Source organism: Adiantum capillus-veneris, chromosome 30 (genome assembly GCF_014529385.1).
Source record: "Adiantum capillus-veneris isolate H3 chromosome 30, ASM1452938v2, whole genome shotgun sequence".
NCBI lineage: Eukaryota > Viridiplantae > Streptophyta > Polypodiopsida > Polypodiales > Pteridaceae > Adiantum > Adiantum capillus-veneris.
The window spans coordinates 22,300,050-22,315,028 of NC_140960.1; the positions used below are offsets into that span (position 1 = coordinate 22,300,050).

At 42.9% G+C, this 14,979-nt stretch overlaps 1 protein-coding gene across 1 annotated transcript in view; it reads left to right on the forward strand.

Moving 5' to 3' along the window:
- The first annotated feature begins 852 nt into the window (after positions 1–852).
- The window catches only part of LOC147417653 (putative glucose-6-phosphate 1-epimerase), an 80,254-nt gene continuing 66,127 nt past the window's right edge, over positions 853–14,979 (forward strand). The window contains exons 1-3 of the mRNA XM_086507608.1: positions 853–875; positions 1,562–1,629; positions 2,636–2,733. Of these exons, the coding sequence (XP_086363734.1) occupies positions 868–875; positions 1,562–1,629; positions 2,636–2,733 (174 nt within the window). The 5' untranslated portion in view covers positions 853–867. The remainder of the gene's footprint in view (positions 876–1,561; positions 1,630–2,635; positions 2,734–14,979) is intronic.

The window sequence follows — 14,979 nt, forward strand, 5'->3', positions numbered from 1 at the left end:
TATATCTTATCGATAAGTGTCGCTAACATGACTACATCCTTACTTTCTCTCATTGGGGCCATTCCTTGAAATGGTGTAAATAACCTACTCAAAACCTTGGACACCAGTTTTTTGCATCTAGCTTCCTTTTGTTGACTCATCACGCAAGAGCAAGTACACCACTAATGAAGTTATAACTCAATGATGCAATGTCTCTGTGGGTGCGCATAGGCTGAGATTTTACTCCCTACAATTTGGTCTAAACAAAGATGACTTGGAAGGAACAGGCACTAATCAGCTAAATATTCTATCAACTTGTTAGGCAATGATGGATTATTTGATAAGTAACCACAATGCATTTCATTTGCAGCTTCAAGACTATCTCCATCTTTTGAACGCATAGAATTTTGTCTCCTTATTTAAGGAGAAAACCTTATAGAATCAACATACTTCTTTACAAAAGAATCATACATTTTAGAGTCTAAAATAATCCATTCTCTAAGGAAGCCTTTTCTTTAGAATATGTGTCCTTGTTTCAAGCAATATAAGTACATGTTCTCTCTCTCTCTCTCTCTCTCTCTCTCTCTCTCCAACCCAACCCAAAAGCCCAAAACAAAACAACCAAATCCCCAAATCCTAAGACACATTCACCTTTCTTGGAAAGGACCTTCCTTACCCTTTCTGTTTTGGGCTTTTCCCTCCCTTCTTAAAGACACGTTTTCATACCTTTCCTAAACCTAACACACTTTTAACTCAACTATCTTTGCTTAAAAATCAAGGTTTTCTTCCAAAAGTCATGGGTTGTGCAACACCAATATGTTGATGTTTGTGCTTGTTGGCTTACATAATTTCAAGTGATGAATCAGATTGAATTATATTGAACAAGAGATGTGTAGGTATGCTACCGTACCCTTATTGCATCGAGAAGAATTGTGTAAGAAAGTGAGTGAGAGCGATTATATGGTTTTGTTAGGAAAAGTACGGTTTCATGGAAGTGTCAAGGGTGTTTGTCAAAGCTAGCATCACGAGCAGATGGCTTTACTAAGTATAGCGAGAAACACAATCATGTGCAAAGCAATAGTGGCCTACATAAGATGATGGGAGAGGATGTGTGCCTTCTTAGTCAATGCCCCTCTTATAAACAGATCAGAAGTGGATGGAATCAGAGTTCTTGTACTCAATAATGAAATAAACAAGGAAAAATAATCGTTCACTATCATGAATGTTGCCATGTGGCACTAACTAACAAGGTTAATCCAACGGTCCATAATTGCTCGGAAGGGCTCTCAAGGGATCCTCAGAGTTGTGATGGGGTTCCACGATGGATAAGATAGTTTCCTAGAAAAAATAGGGCTTGATAGAAATGGTGGGGGAGTGTGTTGGGCTGGCATTGCAAGTGTGTACATGCCAAAAAGGGGGCATATTACAGAAAGAAAGTTTGTGGCCATGCTAAAAAGCTGAAGCCCTTTTCATTAGTACACGAGTCATATGAATAGGAATTGTTAAAAAAATAAGATACATTAAATCTGCATACGTATATTGATGTTTGAAATGCACCATTAAAGTGGCTTCAAACGCGCAGCATTTCAAACGTTGTCGTTGCCGCTGTCGTGAAGGGAGGAAGCAGGCTTGCGAGCTCTCTTTGTGGAGGTAAGCACCAGCACTGCACACACGCGCGTGCGCGCGCGCGCGCACACACACACACACGGCGCGCACACAACACATGCACCTACACTACACAGCATTTCATCATCGACGCATTTCTGGTTTCCTTTCGTGTCCCCTTGGGTTCTTCTGTCGTCTATGGTTCTTTGGCCGTTTTGCTCATTCGAGAACCAGAATTCAGTTCCATTTAACCGTTTCCCCAAGTGATGACTTTCAGTTGCAGCTTTAGCAGAAAGTTTTTAATGCTATCAAGTTTTTCCGGAGCTTAGGATGTGTCTCTAATAGTTCTGTAATTCTTCTTCATCGTGGCTGACAAGGTTGACTTTATAACTCTGGAATGATTCAAGACAGTTCTGCTTATCAAGAATGAGGCAGTGTATCTCTATAACTTTTACTGTTTGTGTTAGCTCAAACGAAAATGATATTCTGCACTATTATCTTAGGCCCCCTTGGTGGGGTAGCATTTTAAGTATGCTGGCAATAATGGAACTGCCTGATAAAGTATGGGAGTAAGCTCCAACAAAGATACAACAATAAGCTTTTAGCAAGTTAACGATGAAACCATGCATCAAAATCCCTATCCTATAATTGTTGCAAATTGTGTCATATTTCTTTTGTGTTTGTAAACGGTACTGGATTATTGGTTGTGAAGAGGTGTATATGAAATTGTGTGTGAGAAGCATGAGGTTGTCTTCATGGATGGCCTTGGTCGATGTTTTCCCTAAGACTTTAGATTCTTGAGTAGGAGTGCACGGTAAACTTGCTTAAATATTTATTGCTGTATCTTTGTTGGATCTTACTTCCATACTTTATCAGGCATTTCCATTACTGCCAGGCTACTTTTTTTTTTTCAGTGATCCTGTTTGATAGGTCGTGAAGAGGAGTGTCTGTGTGAGAGCAAGAGAAATAGAGAGAAAGAGAGGTGTAAATATGTGTGCCTACATAGTATGTCTGAGTTGAGTGCTCTTTGAGACTTTCCATTCCATTGCAGGGTTAAGAAGGCTCAGAAAGATGCCATTTAATCTTGTGAAAGACGCATCAGGCTTGGACGTACTTGTTTTGCGGGAGCCACAAGGAGCTTCTGCGGTGGTAAGTCAATCATTGAGAAACATTCAAGCCTCTTCATTTTTATAGTTCTGAAGCTCACGAGAGTTTTCGCTGGCCATGGTTGTCTTTCCTGCACAACACCTGTCTGTTGCTCCTTGTTCATGAAATGGCAGTTGAAATTGTTTTAAGATGTGTGTTTTGTTCTTGAAATGGACCATCATCTTTGATACAGAATCAGCTGAATCTTGTTTGTTTGTGGATGTGATAGGAGACGGTTTGATTTGCTACTTTTGCTTTTACTGTACTTTCTTGGTCTCAACACTTATTGGAAATTGATTGTGTCATGTGAACGTAGATTGTGTTTACTTTTTGATGAACTCAAACGGCTTGAGAGGCATTGCACAAGCATAAATTGAACATATGGCTCCAGTATTAGACTGCCCAGTCATGTTAAACTTAGGTCCTGATCTTTTATGAGGGCTATGGTCTTCCACCCAAAGCTCATTTTTCATACAGAATCAGCCTTATCTTGGGATTTGATAGGAGATGGTTGATTTGCTACTTTTGCTTTTTCTGTACTTTCTTTGTCTCAAGCCTTTATATGGAAATTGCTTGTGTCATGTGAAGGTCGATCGTGCTTTAACATTTTTTTGAACTCAAACGCCTTGAGTGATTGTTGTACCTTTTTGGATCTTAAAATATTTCAAACTCCCTTGGTTCTGGAAGTAGATATCTATGATAAACACCTTGAACCGGAATATGTCAATCTAAATATCATCTGTATGCCTCACATTTAGTCGAATATCTTTGTTTTAGCTAAATATGGTACCATTTGTTCTCAACTATTTAGATTTTCTCGTCTTTGTTCTAGTAAATTTTCTTTTGTTGTTCAGTTGTGCCATCTTATTTATTTAGAAAGAATACTTATTCAGTAAATTTAATAAAAGTGGGGAGCATAAAGACCCACTTATTGTTTTGACTTACTAATACACTATTTTACCGTTCAAATCTTTAGTGCCGTAAGTATTTTTTGTTCTTACTTGACAAATGCTAGCCTATCACCTTCGGAGGGTGATAGAAACTTAGTTCGGAGGTTTTATAGAGTACGTTCAAAGTATGAATGGCTTCTATACAAATCTGCACCTACTCTTGGGCACTGACGACGCGAGTAGGAATGTCATAGTTGTTGTCCAAGCTATGCATGATAAAGGTGATAATCTTATTCTTCCTACTTGGACATGCAGCGGAGTTGAGGTCACATATTGTCGAGTTTTGAACTTTGTACTACTGTGGTTATATTGAGCCTCTACTGGGTAGGTTCATAGTAGTATTCATTTATAGTATCTAGCTTACATTAGGATTTAAGAATTTGATCTTTTAGAAGTTGTTGTGTGGAGTTTGATTTCTAGGATTAAATCTTTGAGATGTCTTATCTTTGTTAGTTTAAAGTTGAGTACTTGTTTCAAGTTTTAGTCAAGTAAGCTGCTTTAACTTATTTTGCTTATGCTTTTTCTAAAAGCATTTTTAAGTGAATAAAGGTTTTTTTCTTTAATCTAGTCTTGTTTAGTAGCAAATAAATTGATTTAATATTTTCTTTCATCCCTTGCTTTTGTATGTGTGTGAGTGTCAAGTTAGACTTTCAAGTCATGTTAATTAGCCTTAGGTACTAGGCCTGGATTTTTATGAGGGCTACGGACTTCCATCCAAAGCTCATTTGATCCATTTTGACTCTTCATGCTTGTGTTTTGTCCTTGAAATGGAATGTCATACGGACTTCCACCCAAAGGTCATTCGATCCATTTTGACAAGGACGTATTCTTAAATCTTCATGCTTGTGTTTTGTCCTTGAAAGGGATTGTCATCTTTCATACAGAATCAGCTGAACCTTGGGATTTGATAGGATACGGTTTGATTTGCTACTTTTGCTTTTACTGTATTTCCTTGGTCTCAACCCTTCTTGGAAATTGCTTGTGTCATGTGAAGTTAGATCGTGTTTAACATTTTTTTAAACTCAAACGGCTTGAGAGGCATTGCACAAGCATAAATTGAACATGTGGTTCCAGTATTAGAGTGTCAAGTTACATTAATTAGCCTTAGGAACAAGGCTTGAATTTTTATAAGGGCTGCGGACTTCCACCCAAAGCGCATTTGATCCATTTGACAAGGACTTATTCTTAAATCTTCATGCTTGTATAGATGTACAACTGAGTCAGATACGGTTTACAGAAACACCAAACAATTTATCAAATTCCTTTCTCCCTGCTATGTTCTTTTACTCTAGTTCATCAGTATGAAAGCATTTTTCCTTAGTCCAGTTTGCCAGATATCTTGCTGATAAACCAACAGGGTAAAATTTTTGCATGAGAAATCCTACAGGTGGAGACAAATCAGAGAACAAGGCTTGCAATCCAAGCTTCCATTCAGCCAGCACCTCACTCAGAGAGAGAAATTGAAGGCTGAATCTTTTCACCACAGATGTACATGAAGTTAAGATGGATTTCAAGGGAACATTTATAAAGATAGGGTGCAATCGGGTGATTCTTAACCCTTCGAGAAGGTTTGGAGAGAGAGGACATGTTTACAATTTATTGATTGTTGAACACATCAATCTGTAGGAAAGTGAGAAGTGTAGAATTTATCCAACTATGCCGACTAAACCTTTTATCATCATAAGAGGAGGGAATTCCATACAAGGATATTGTCTTTCTGATGACGCATTAAGACCATGGGAATGGATGTATGATGATTACTTAGATCACAGATAAGGAATGGTTGTGATCTTGAGTAATTAGTCAATGGTCAAACTGACTGGATGCCTAACGTACTAGTTCGGACATGCGTACGGGACTAGATGGGTCGGATGCGGGGGTGCATCGGTCGGACGTGGACAGAGCAGCATCAAGGAGAGTGATCATGGGTCAGAGCCAACACATTCATGCAGAGAGACAGGTCGAGAAATAGAGAGCAGCCTATCAAACCAGTCGTGGTATGTCCCATGACCGACTCAGGTGAACTAGGAACCGAATTGTGACAGAGTTGAGAGGGGGAGTCCATCTGTGTTGTAGTCCGAGACTTTTCCCTTGAGGTCCCTTCCGTGGTGCAATTTTTAGTAGGAGAGATGACAAAGGTGCAATTCTTAAGATTCATCAGAGAGTCACATTGTACACAGCTTGGTTTTGCCCAAAGTAACATCAAACGCCCATTTTTGGGCTTCCCATCCCTACTGTCCTCCCGTAACCCTCAACGCAGCACCGTCCCTGTGTTTCGATCCCCTCTTGTAGAAACAAGATTCCCCTCTAAGCCCGGTCCCCTATTCCCCGTCCCAGCTGTGCGGGATGTGTCCCATGTTACTATGGTTTTGCCTCTCCTTGGGGAAGTTTTATTCTTTTTGTGGTTGCAAAGTCACTTCTAGCCCTTCACTCCTTGAGATATCTCAATTCTCAATTGAGAGATAGATCCCTATAGGTTGATATGTTCTCTTTATAATTTATCTCATGCCGGGTTCTTTTTACCAAATTTCAAGGATTGGTGAGAGTCACTCCTTTGATGTGGTTCATTATTGATATATGCCTTTGATCCCTCCACTGGGTTTTTGTGATGGAGGATGAGTTGGAGAAGAGGATTGCATTTTTCCTGTATTTTCCATTAAAAGTTTGTCATGGATGAGGGATATATTTGAGCCATGAGCTGAAGGTTTTGATACGAAGTACAAGATTATAGTACAACGTTGCCATTGTTTGTTGATGACCTATGCAGGTTGCAATGGTTTTTCCTCTATGCCTTATGCCAATGAGCTTCTTATTTTATCAATATTGTTGTTCATGTACTACTGGGAACGTTTTTGCCATGCTAATATTGATCCATTTTTGTGGGGTTTTCTAGAAACATTGTATTTTGACCTTTGGGTCATTTTTTTAGTAATGCAAAGAGCTAAAGCCCGGTTATCTAGCAAAGAAATGGGAGACGTGTCTCCCTCTTGATGGCGTGCTCTTTTCTCCCAATTGATACTTTCACACATTGAGGGCAAATGCTAGGTATCCATACCTCCATTCTGTACAAAAGTTGCACCATAAAGCTGGTCTCTAGCTCGCTTTTTATATAGTCTTGGTTCACACACTTCCGTGGGATGGTCGTAGCCTCCACAAATCTGGCATTGATATTTGACATTTGAGGGCTACCTCAAGAGTTTAGAGCGCCGCGGGCCGTGAGTAGTTTGGATCTGGTTTTGGCACTCTCTTGGTTGGCTGATACAGCTACAATTCTTTGTTTCATCTGTAAGAGTAGGTTGTCACTCCCTCTATAGAGTATCTTTTGTCTACAATTTTTTGTCCCATTCTTAAGAGAAGATTGTCTTTAAGAGGAGGTTGTCACTCCCTCTATGGAGCATCTTCTGTCTAGTTTCTACTTGTGGGTGGCAGTGGCTCATAATCAGCGAATGTTGTCATTGCTAGCCAAATGTGTGCTAGTATCGCGATGCTTTGGGACATCTTGTCAAAGATTGTCTCAAAGAGCCACTAAGGAAATTTGAATAGAGGAAAGGTTGATCTTTGCAACCACAACAGACTCAACACACATTTTTACATAGCATTATGAAAGAGAATGTGACTATGCACGTAGGGAAAAGGCGCAATTGATGACTGTGTTTGTTTGGCGAGTGACAGACTCACTCTCTCCCTAGAAAGGTAGTCCATGCCAATCTCTGAGTCATAGCATGAATCTCCTAGTCACACACTTACTCTCGATTCTAATTTTTCCCCTTCCTCTAGAGTCTAGAGAGTGCTTATTTTCTCTCTTTAAGCTCGATTTTCTAATATTTTCTCTCTAAAATAGTTCTCCCCTGATAACACATCATTTCTTTCCTCATAAGCGGGTAATTGTTTTCTTTCCTTGTAGAATTTTAATCACTTCCGGCGTGTGATATGACGGAAGACACAGAGAAACCAAAATTTGCAAAACTTGGGAGCACTTCATCACTTCAGACAACTTGAATAACTGAACTGAAACACACAGAGAGAGAGAGAGAGAGAGAGAGAGAGAGAGAGAGAGAGAGAGAGAGAGAGAGAGAGAGAGAGAATGAGAGAGAATGTCGGAGGAGGATGCCTCTTTCCATAGTTGGTGGCCCTGAACTACCATTGTTAGCACCTATCAATGGAACTCATCTCGTACAAGGAATTGGAGGGCTGAAATCCGAGAGTATCGTCAATGATTTGGACTACCTTTTTGCTAGTTACTTCTTTTTGGAAGATCTCTTTTTTGGAGCAGATGGAGTGGTTTTGTTGCAGCTTATCGAAAGAGATCCGATGGTTTGAAGCAAATATCCAAGAGCATTCAAAAGCTCATGGCACATTCAAAGGACGGTTTTCCATGCATGCAGGCTCCTTGACTTACCCGACCGACAAAAGCCAGTGTCCAAGTCAACAAGAAAAGAGTCTTCAAGGAGAAGAAGGGCAAGAAGCAGAGAAGAAATCCATAGGGCCCAAACTGACAGAAGAGCAGCGTGCTAAGTACTTTAAAGGGGGCAAGTGTTATGGCTGTGGTGAATAGGGGCACGTCTTTGCAAAGTGTTTAAAGAAAAGAACAAAGGAAACAATTGATGGATCATCGAAATGTCCGAAGATTTAGAATGATGTGCCGATGGACAGGGAGCTAGCGCAGCAACCATCAAGTCCCAAGGCATAAGAAAAAGAACATAGTGCACACCGATAATTTGGTCAAGAGAGGAATTTTCCGGCTCTCGATGCATAGTGGATGGAGAAGGACTTCGCAGATTCTCCTCAATATTACAGCTGTACCTTGAGGCTTTTGCATTTTAGCAGTGTCTATACCTCAAGTGCACATTGAATCAACGGGTTGATGCGTTGTGTGCTGTGGAAGAGGGAGCCAATCCACTCCTTTGCCATAGATTATCGAGATTAAATAAAGTCACTAATCTCTCCATGAGATTTTGGGGGTATTGATAGGCTGATAGTACTTTGTGGAATGACTTTTTAAAAAGATGTATTGAACTGGAAATTTCCTATTGAATTTGTGTGTGTGTATTGCTAGAGTTTATGTTGAAAAGATAAAATGTATGCAACATTTTGTCTGACGATTGTTCTGATGAATTTAGTGCATCTAAACATCTGCTATAGATCGGCGAGGTCTGGATGTGATGGCTAAGTGAGTTAGGATTGTGATCTAGTGCATCGAGATTTCTATCTGGATGAGATGATTCGATACTACTCTAAGTCCATCAAGATTTCTGAAAGGATGAGATGGCTAGACCGTGATCTAGGTGTATCAAGAGTTATGGACTAGATGAGATGACTAGATTGACTGCTTGCACCTCAATGTTCAGAGTGAACTAAGTGTTTGATTTGTGGCATACATGCTTTGTGAATATATTGTCTTGTGGAGATGGTCAATGGCATGTTTGCATGAATTGTGAGAAAGGATCTGAATTTGATTGTTAGTACATCAAGACATTCATGAAAAGATCAGTACGGTCTGGATGTGATTGCTAAATAAGTTACAATGATCATGATTCTCATCTAAGGTCTTGACAAAAATGTGACGTGATTGTTCAATGATTGGTGTCTTTGTGGCTGGCAACAACGAAAAATGCGGGCAGATGTTGATGTGGCACTAGCAACGCAAAACACGGAGGTATGTTGATGTGGCAGATATACGGACAACTAGAAATTGCACAAAAGCTCTTGGGGCGTAGTTTTTGATATGCTAGCTTTTGGGAGCCAAAGCTTTTCATGTTTATGCTTTTCAAGGCCAAGGGACTTAAATTTGTAATAAAGGCCCTCTCTCTGGCATTCCAAGCGTGTGGAAGCAGAGCATAGCCGATCTTTGTACCTTTGTGAAGCAATAAAGAAAGAAATACCGGAAGGGGGGCCAGACCTTGGGGCCAGTGCATTTGGAAGCGGAATTCCGCTGCTTCGTGTCACTCTCCTTTTCTCTCTCTCTTTTTCCAGTTCAGTTTGTTGGAGTTTTTGTCTGTTTGTTGCTATTGATTTCTCGTGCGGACATCGACCATCCTTTTCTCTCTTTTCAAGTTTAGTTTGTTGCAGTTTTTGTTCTTGTGTTGCTCCTAAAGAGAGAGAAATGTTATATTAACGTCTTCAAAAGGCCAAAGTGACCTATGAGACCAAGAAGTTACAATGCGGTGTATTTGATATCAAGTCAGATTAACAAAATAAATTAAACTAGACTAGGGATAACAAGATATAAATACTGCGGAATCCTAAACTAAGCGGATAGGTGTGAAAGGCGAAAGGCGTGAAACGTGTGAACTGAGCTATACAATGTGTAGACAATTTGGGAGGGAAGTAGAGATCTATCTGCATAGAGATCCATCTTCATCTGCACTCTGGACGACGAAAAAGTATGGCTCGAATCCTTTGCTGTAGCCTCCTTCGAAACTGTGTAGCTCCTCTTCTCCATCGGGGTCGTCTAGATCTCCCTAGCTCCAATGCACGGTCTATGAGAATGCCAGTAGTGCGGGTAGACCTCTCCACTGTTGGTTGCTCCTCCGTCTGTTCTTCTGGGTGTTCAGTATCTAGTGTAAAGAAATCTGTGATCTGTCTCTTGGGTTGTCTCTCTTCAGCTCTCCTCAGTAAAGTTTCTCTATGCCTGTGTAGCTCAAGTAGATATAGCCCAAGACATCTCTGATCCTCATAACTCATGACCCTAGATAGTGGCCCGAAACCTTCTCTGAATAGACAATGAAAACGGCCTCGTATCTCATAGTACACTGTGCAATGACATATGTAATGTACCTTTGTCTCTGGCTCTAGATGGCATAAGCGGCATATCCTGCTATCTGCTGGTGTCCCTTTGAATCTGCCAGTCTCAATCTCGAGCTGATGTGAGGACGTGCGTATCTGGCCAATGGTACATCGGACACCATGAGAAAGATGCCTGTCCATATAGCTAGGTCGAATCACAAACCCATCCCCTGTGAGGTGGAGAAAATGCTCTCTATAGAAAGCCGTCTTTGTGCCCAACTCCTGTATCGGCTCTATCCATGTCCTCCTTGTGTCCAGCTGAATCAGATCCTGACGAATGAGTCTATTAATCTCTACCCGCGTCAAAGACCTCGAGGGTGCCTGTAGAGAGTATTGAAAAGGAGGCAACCTGTCCATGGTGAAACCATGTGTCTGAAACCACGATGCCATCTGTGCATACCAGCATGATGTATCCCCGTTAAGAGCTAATTGTCTGGAGGACTCTAGAGCCACCCTGGCATATCTGTCTCTGGTAGTATCCCACAGACTGTGTACAAAAGAAACTGATCTAGTAAGTGCCTCAATCACCATAGGGGGAGCAGCTAATTCCGCTCGAATGATATCATGCGGTACGGAAGCCTTGGCTCTAATCAGCCGAGAGATCATAGATACTAGGGGCTTCTCCATACGCCTCCAACCCTCCTGGCCTACAGAAGGTCCCCAAACCTGCACCCCATATAACATAGTAGAGGCAACCAGAGTATCAAAGAGCCATAACTTTGTCCTAGGTTCCTGGAACTGAACCTGCGAACACATCCTCTCCATTCCTCCCAGAGCCGCACCAGCTCTGGTTAGTCTAGTCTCTGCCGCTCTTCTCAAGGAAAATCTCGGCCCAGTAAAGACTACCCCCAGGTAAGTGTATGCATCTGTATACTCCACAATCTCCTGACCATATTTGAAAGTAGGTACTGATCTCCTGACCCATTGCGGTGTGGTGTTAAACACCATAACCTTGGTTTTACCTAGGTTTACACACAATCCACTATCCTTTGCAAAACTGCGTAGTGCATCCAACGGTCGTTGCATACCTTCTGGTGAGTCGGATATCAGCACAATATCATCAGCATATGATCCACGTCCCTGCCAGCTGTGCACCTCTGTCACCCTCTCTGTCGATGTAATCAGACACCTCATCAACATACATACCAAATAGAGTAGGAGACAATGGGCAGCCCTGTTTCACTCCAATAGTAAGAGTGAACTAGATCAGATACCCCTTCCGGAGTGCGTACCTGTCCCATCACTGATCCGTACAAAGCCATAATCCCCCAAATCACCTCTATGGGCACCCCCATCTCCAGCAATCTGCGCATCAATCGAGCTCTTGGTACCATGTCAAATGCTTTACGAAAATCCACAAAGCTACACTAGATCCGTCTCCCATGTGCTCTGCCCTCCTCAATGATGGCCCTGAGTGTCAGAATATGATCAAGAGTGGAGAAACCCCTCCTGAAGCCGGCTTGACCTTTCGCTCGTACACCCTCGCCCTCTGCCCAATTACTCAAGTGTTGCTCCAGGATAGATGCATACAACCGTGCCAATGTGTGTCCAACCATAATAGTGCGGTGGTTCCCGGGCTCTGTAGGGTCACCAGCCTTGAAGATGGGCACAATATTAGACAACCTCCAAGTCTCAGGTATTCCCTCACACATGGCACGAGTGAACAACACTGCGAGAACCTCCATCAGCATATCCTTGGCATGTATAAAGTGCTCCGCTACTAGACCGTCATGATCATATGCCTTCCCGGTCTTCATCCTGTCAATGGCCCTTTGTACCATCTCAGGAGTAAAGAAAGTGCTCGTAGCTGGGCAAGGCTTGGTAGGGTCTGGAAGGGGTTCCTGTCCAGGGACCGTATATAATGATGTCGCATATTGGCCCCACACCTCGGGTGAAGTAATCACTGGGGGAGGGGAGTGTTCATGGAAGAGTCTCCATGCCTCTCCTGAGTCCCTACTCAAGAACATCTGATACAAGTCTCGCTCCATCTGAGCTAGGTAAGCTCGCTTCTTCCGTCGCATAAGGCGTCGGAAAGCAATCCGAGTCTGTCTGTAAGTGATGACTCCTAAAAGAAGATCCCTCTGAAGCTGGGCTCTCATCTCTCTGCACTCCTCATCGTACCAACTATTCTGGGGCATGCTCCCAGAATGTCGTCTCTTGCCCGACTGAGTGTGTGGGTATGCCATTGATGCAGCCCCATGCAGTGTCTCAGTTAGTAGAGTGGTGCACTCTTCCACTGAGAGGCATGTACCATTTGTGCCAGCTGTGCCTTCCAATAGACGGTCCCAGATCTCCTCTGAATAAACGAAATCAGTCTCTGGTGTAAATGTATAGCGGGTGTGTGACCTGCCTCCTGATGTCTGGGTTGTACTATACTGAAATTTAACGGATAGTGTCAAGAGAGCATGATCTACTGCTATGCCCACTGGCCTGGCTCCCACTGTGAAGTCCTGAATGCAGGGGACAAAGCTCGGTTGTGTCATAACATAATCCACTGTACTGGCTGCTCCAGGAAATCGCTGTAAGCCATTAAGTATGGCTAATCCATGTGAAGTCGTCATTTCCATGAGGTATCTCCCATACTCCGTTTGCTCTCTGTCATCTGAGCATCTATCGAGTCCCAACTCACCCACATCCAGCTCTCTAAGCATCTCATCTGAAGTGTCGTAGAAGACTGTCTGCGAGTTGCCCGTTCGGGCATTGAAGTCCCCTAGGAGAATGATATCACCATCCCTAGAGAACTCCCAAATGTCATCATCTAGGATAGAGAAAGGCGACTGCCCTCTGGATGTGGCATAAATTGATGTACTGGGAGGAAAGTAACATATGGCAATATATAGGAATCGACTTGTGTCAGCTCTCAGTCTCACCCACATATATCTAGCATGATCATCTCTTCGTACAATATGCAGTAATGGTTGTAGTTCCTCTCTGAATAGCACTGCTACTCCTCCTGAGCCTCTACTCCCATGCTCAAATCTCGCATTTGTCCTGTGAGCTGTTTCCCATCTGTATCCCACCACGTGGCATTACCTGTCCAGGGGCCTGATGAGTCTCTGAGAAGAACACAATATCCTTGTCTTTGAAACTCTCCTCAAATGCACCCACGTCCAATCTCATAGACCCATTACAATTCCAGGTAGCCATCTTCAGTGTGGTCCCATATGTCTCGCACCGTCATGCAGTATGCCGCTCTAAAATCACCACCCGTCCATCTCTGTAGAAGGCTATCTTTCCCTTCTCCCTTGCCGCTGTAATCTCTGGCATTACCTCTCTCATATGTGCGAGCTGTGAGAGAGTCAGGTCATCACCGAGGAAAATACCTGTCTTTTTGAGAGTAGGCCTCTTCCTCAAGAATTCCTTCTTCTCTTCCAACGAGGGGAAGCGTAGTATGAGAGCTCTCCCCTTTGAAGACTCTCCCGTGCCATCACTTTTCTTACCTACCCTCCATGCCTTTGTGTGCAAAGGCTTCTCCATCCCCATCATGGATGTAAGGCTTGTGACCTCTTTCTCCACATTGTTTATGTCCTTGAGACCGGTCACTCTCACATGCAATGCTGGCATCCGCCTTCTTTGTTCCTCTTCGAGAGTCATGTTGATAATCGTCGGTGTACAAGGAGTTTCTTGACCTTTCCCTTTCTTGGCGACCTCAATCCATTTTTCTGCCTCGTCCGCCTTTTTTTGTGTCCTTGTTATATCTCCGCCCATGAAGATGTCTTTGCCACACTCAGTTTCTCTTCCTCTGTGATCATCCTTACTTGTTCCTTAATTTCCTTGATTTCATCTATTACCGAGGGTTGAAATTTGCCTTCCTCTAGTCCATTGCTTACTCTATCAGCAAACTCCTGTTTAAGGGCTGAGACTTCTTTTTTGAGTGCTCGTATCTCGGCGTTTGGGTTCTCCTCTTTGAGGGCTGAGACTTCTTCTTTGAGTGTCTGTATTTCTGCGTTAAGGCTCTCTTTCTCCTTCTTCCACTGTGCGCCTTCATTGAAGACCATCTGAAGGAGGTTGGCCTTCTCCTTCCACCATCCTTCCATCTCTGTTTTCCACTCCTTCATTTCCCTCTCCATCAGCGCCATCCGCTTATTCGTGAGCATGAAGGTTGCCTTTGCTCTTGGCTTGCAAACAGGTGAGACATTGGCGGGTTCCGTGTCTTGTGCAGGGTCTTCTTCAAGTGTGACAGTTTGTGCAACATCCATCAAGCATTCATGGCCTTGACGTTGATCCACTACGGTGTGGCTCAAAGAATCATTTTCCATTATAAAATTCAAGCTGGACGTGCAGGGCTGCAAGGAACCCTTAGGAAGGAACGCGCAGGGCTGCTGCGAGAGAGAGGGAAAGAGAGAGAGAGAGAGAGAACCCTACCTGACCTGCCGAGGCTGCGCGCTCTGTACGTCCTCAGTCATTGCAGTCCGCCATGTGTTCAAAGATGGGCGCGCTGCTGCACAAAGAGAGGGATTAAAGCCCTGAGGATGCTCCTGCTGTGGTGCCGCGCGAACAGAGGGAGGCTGGG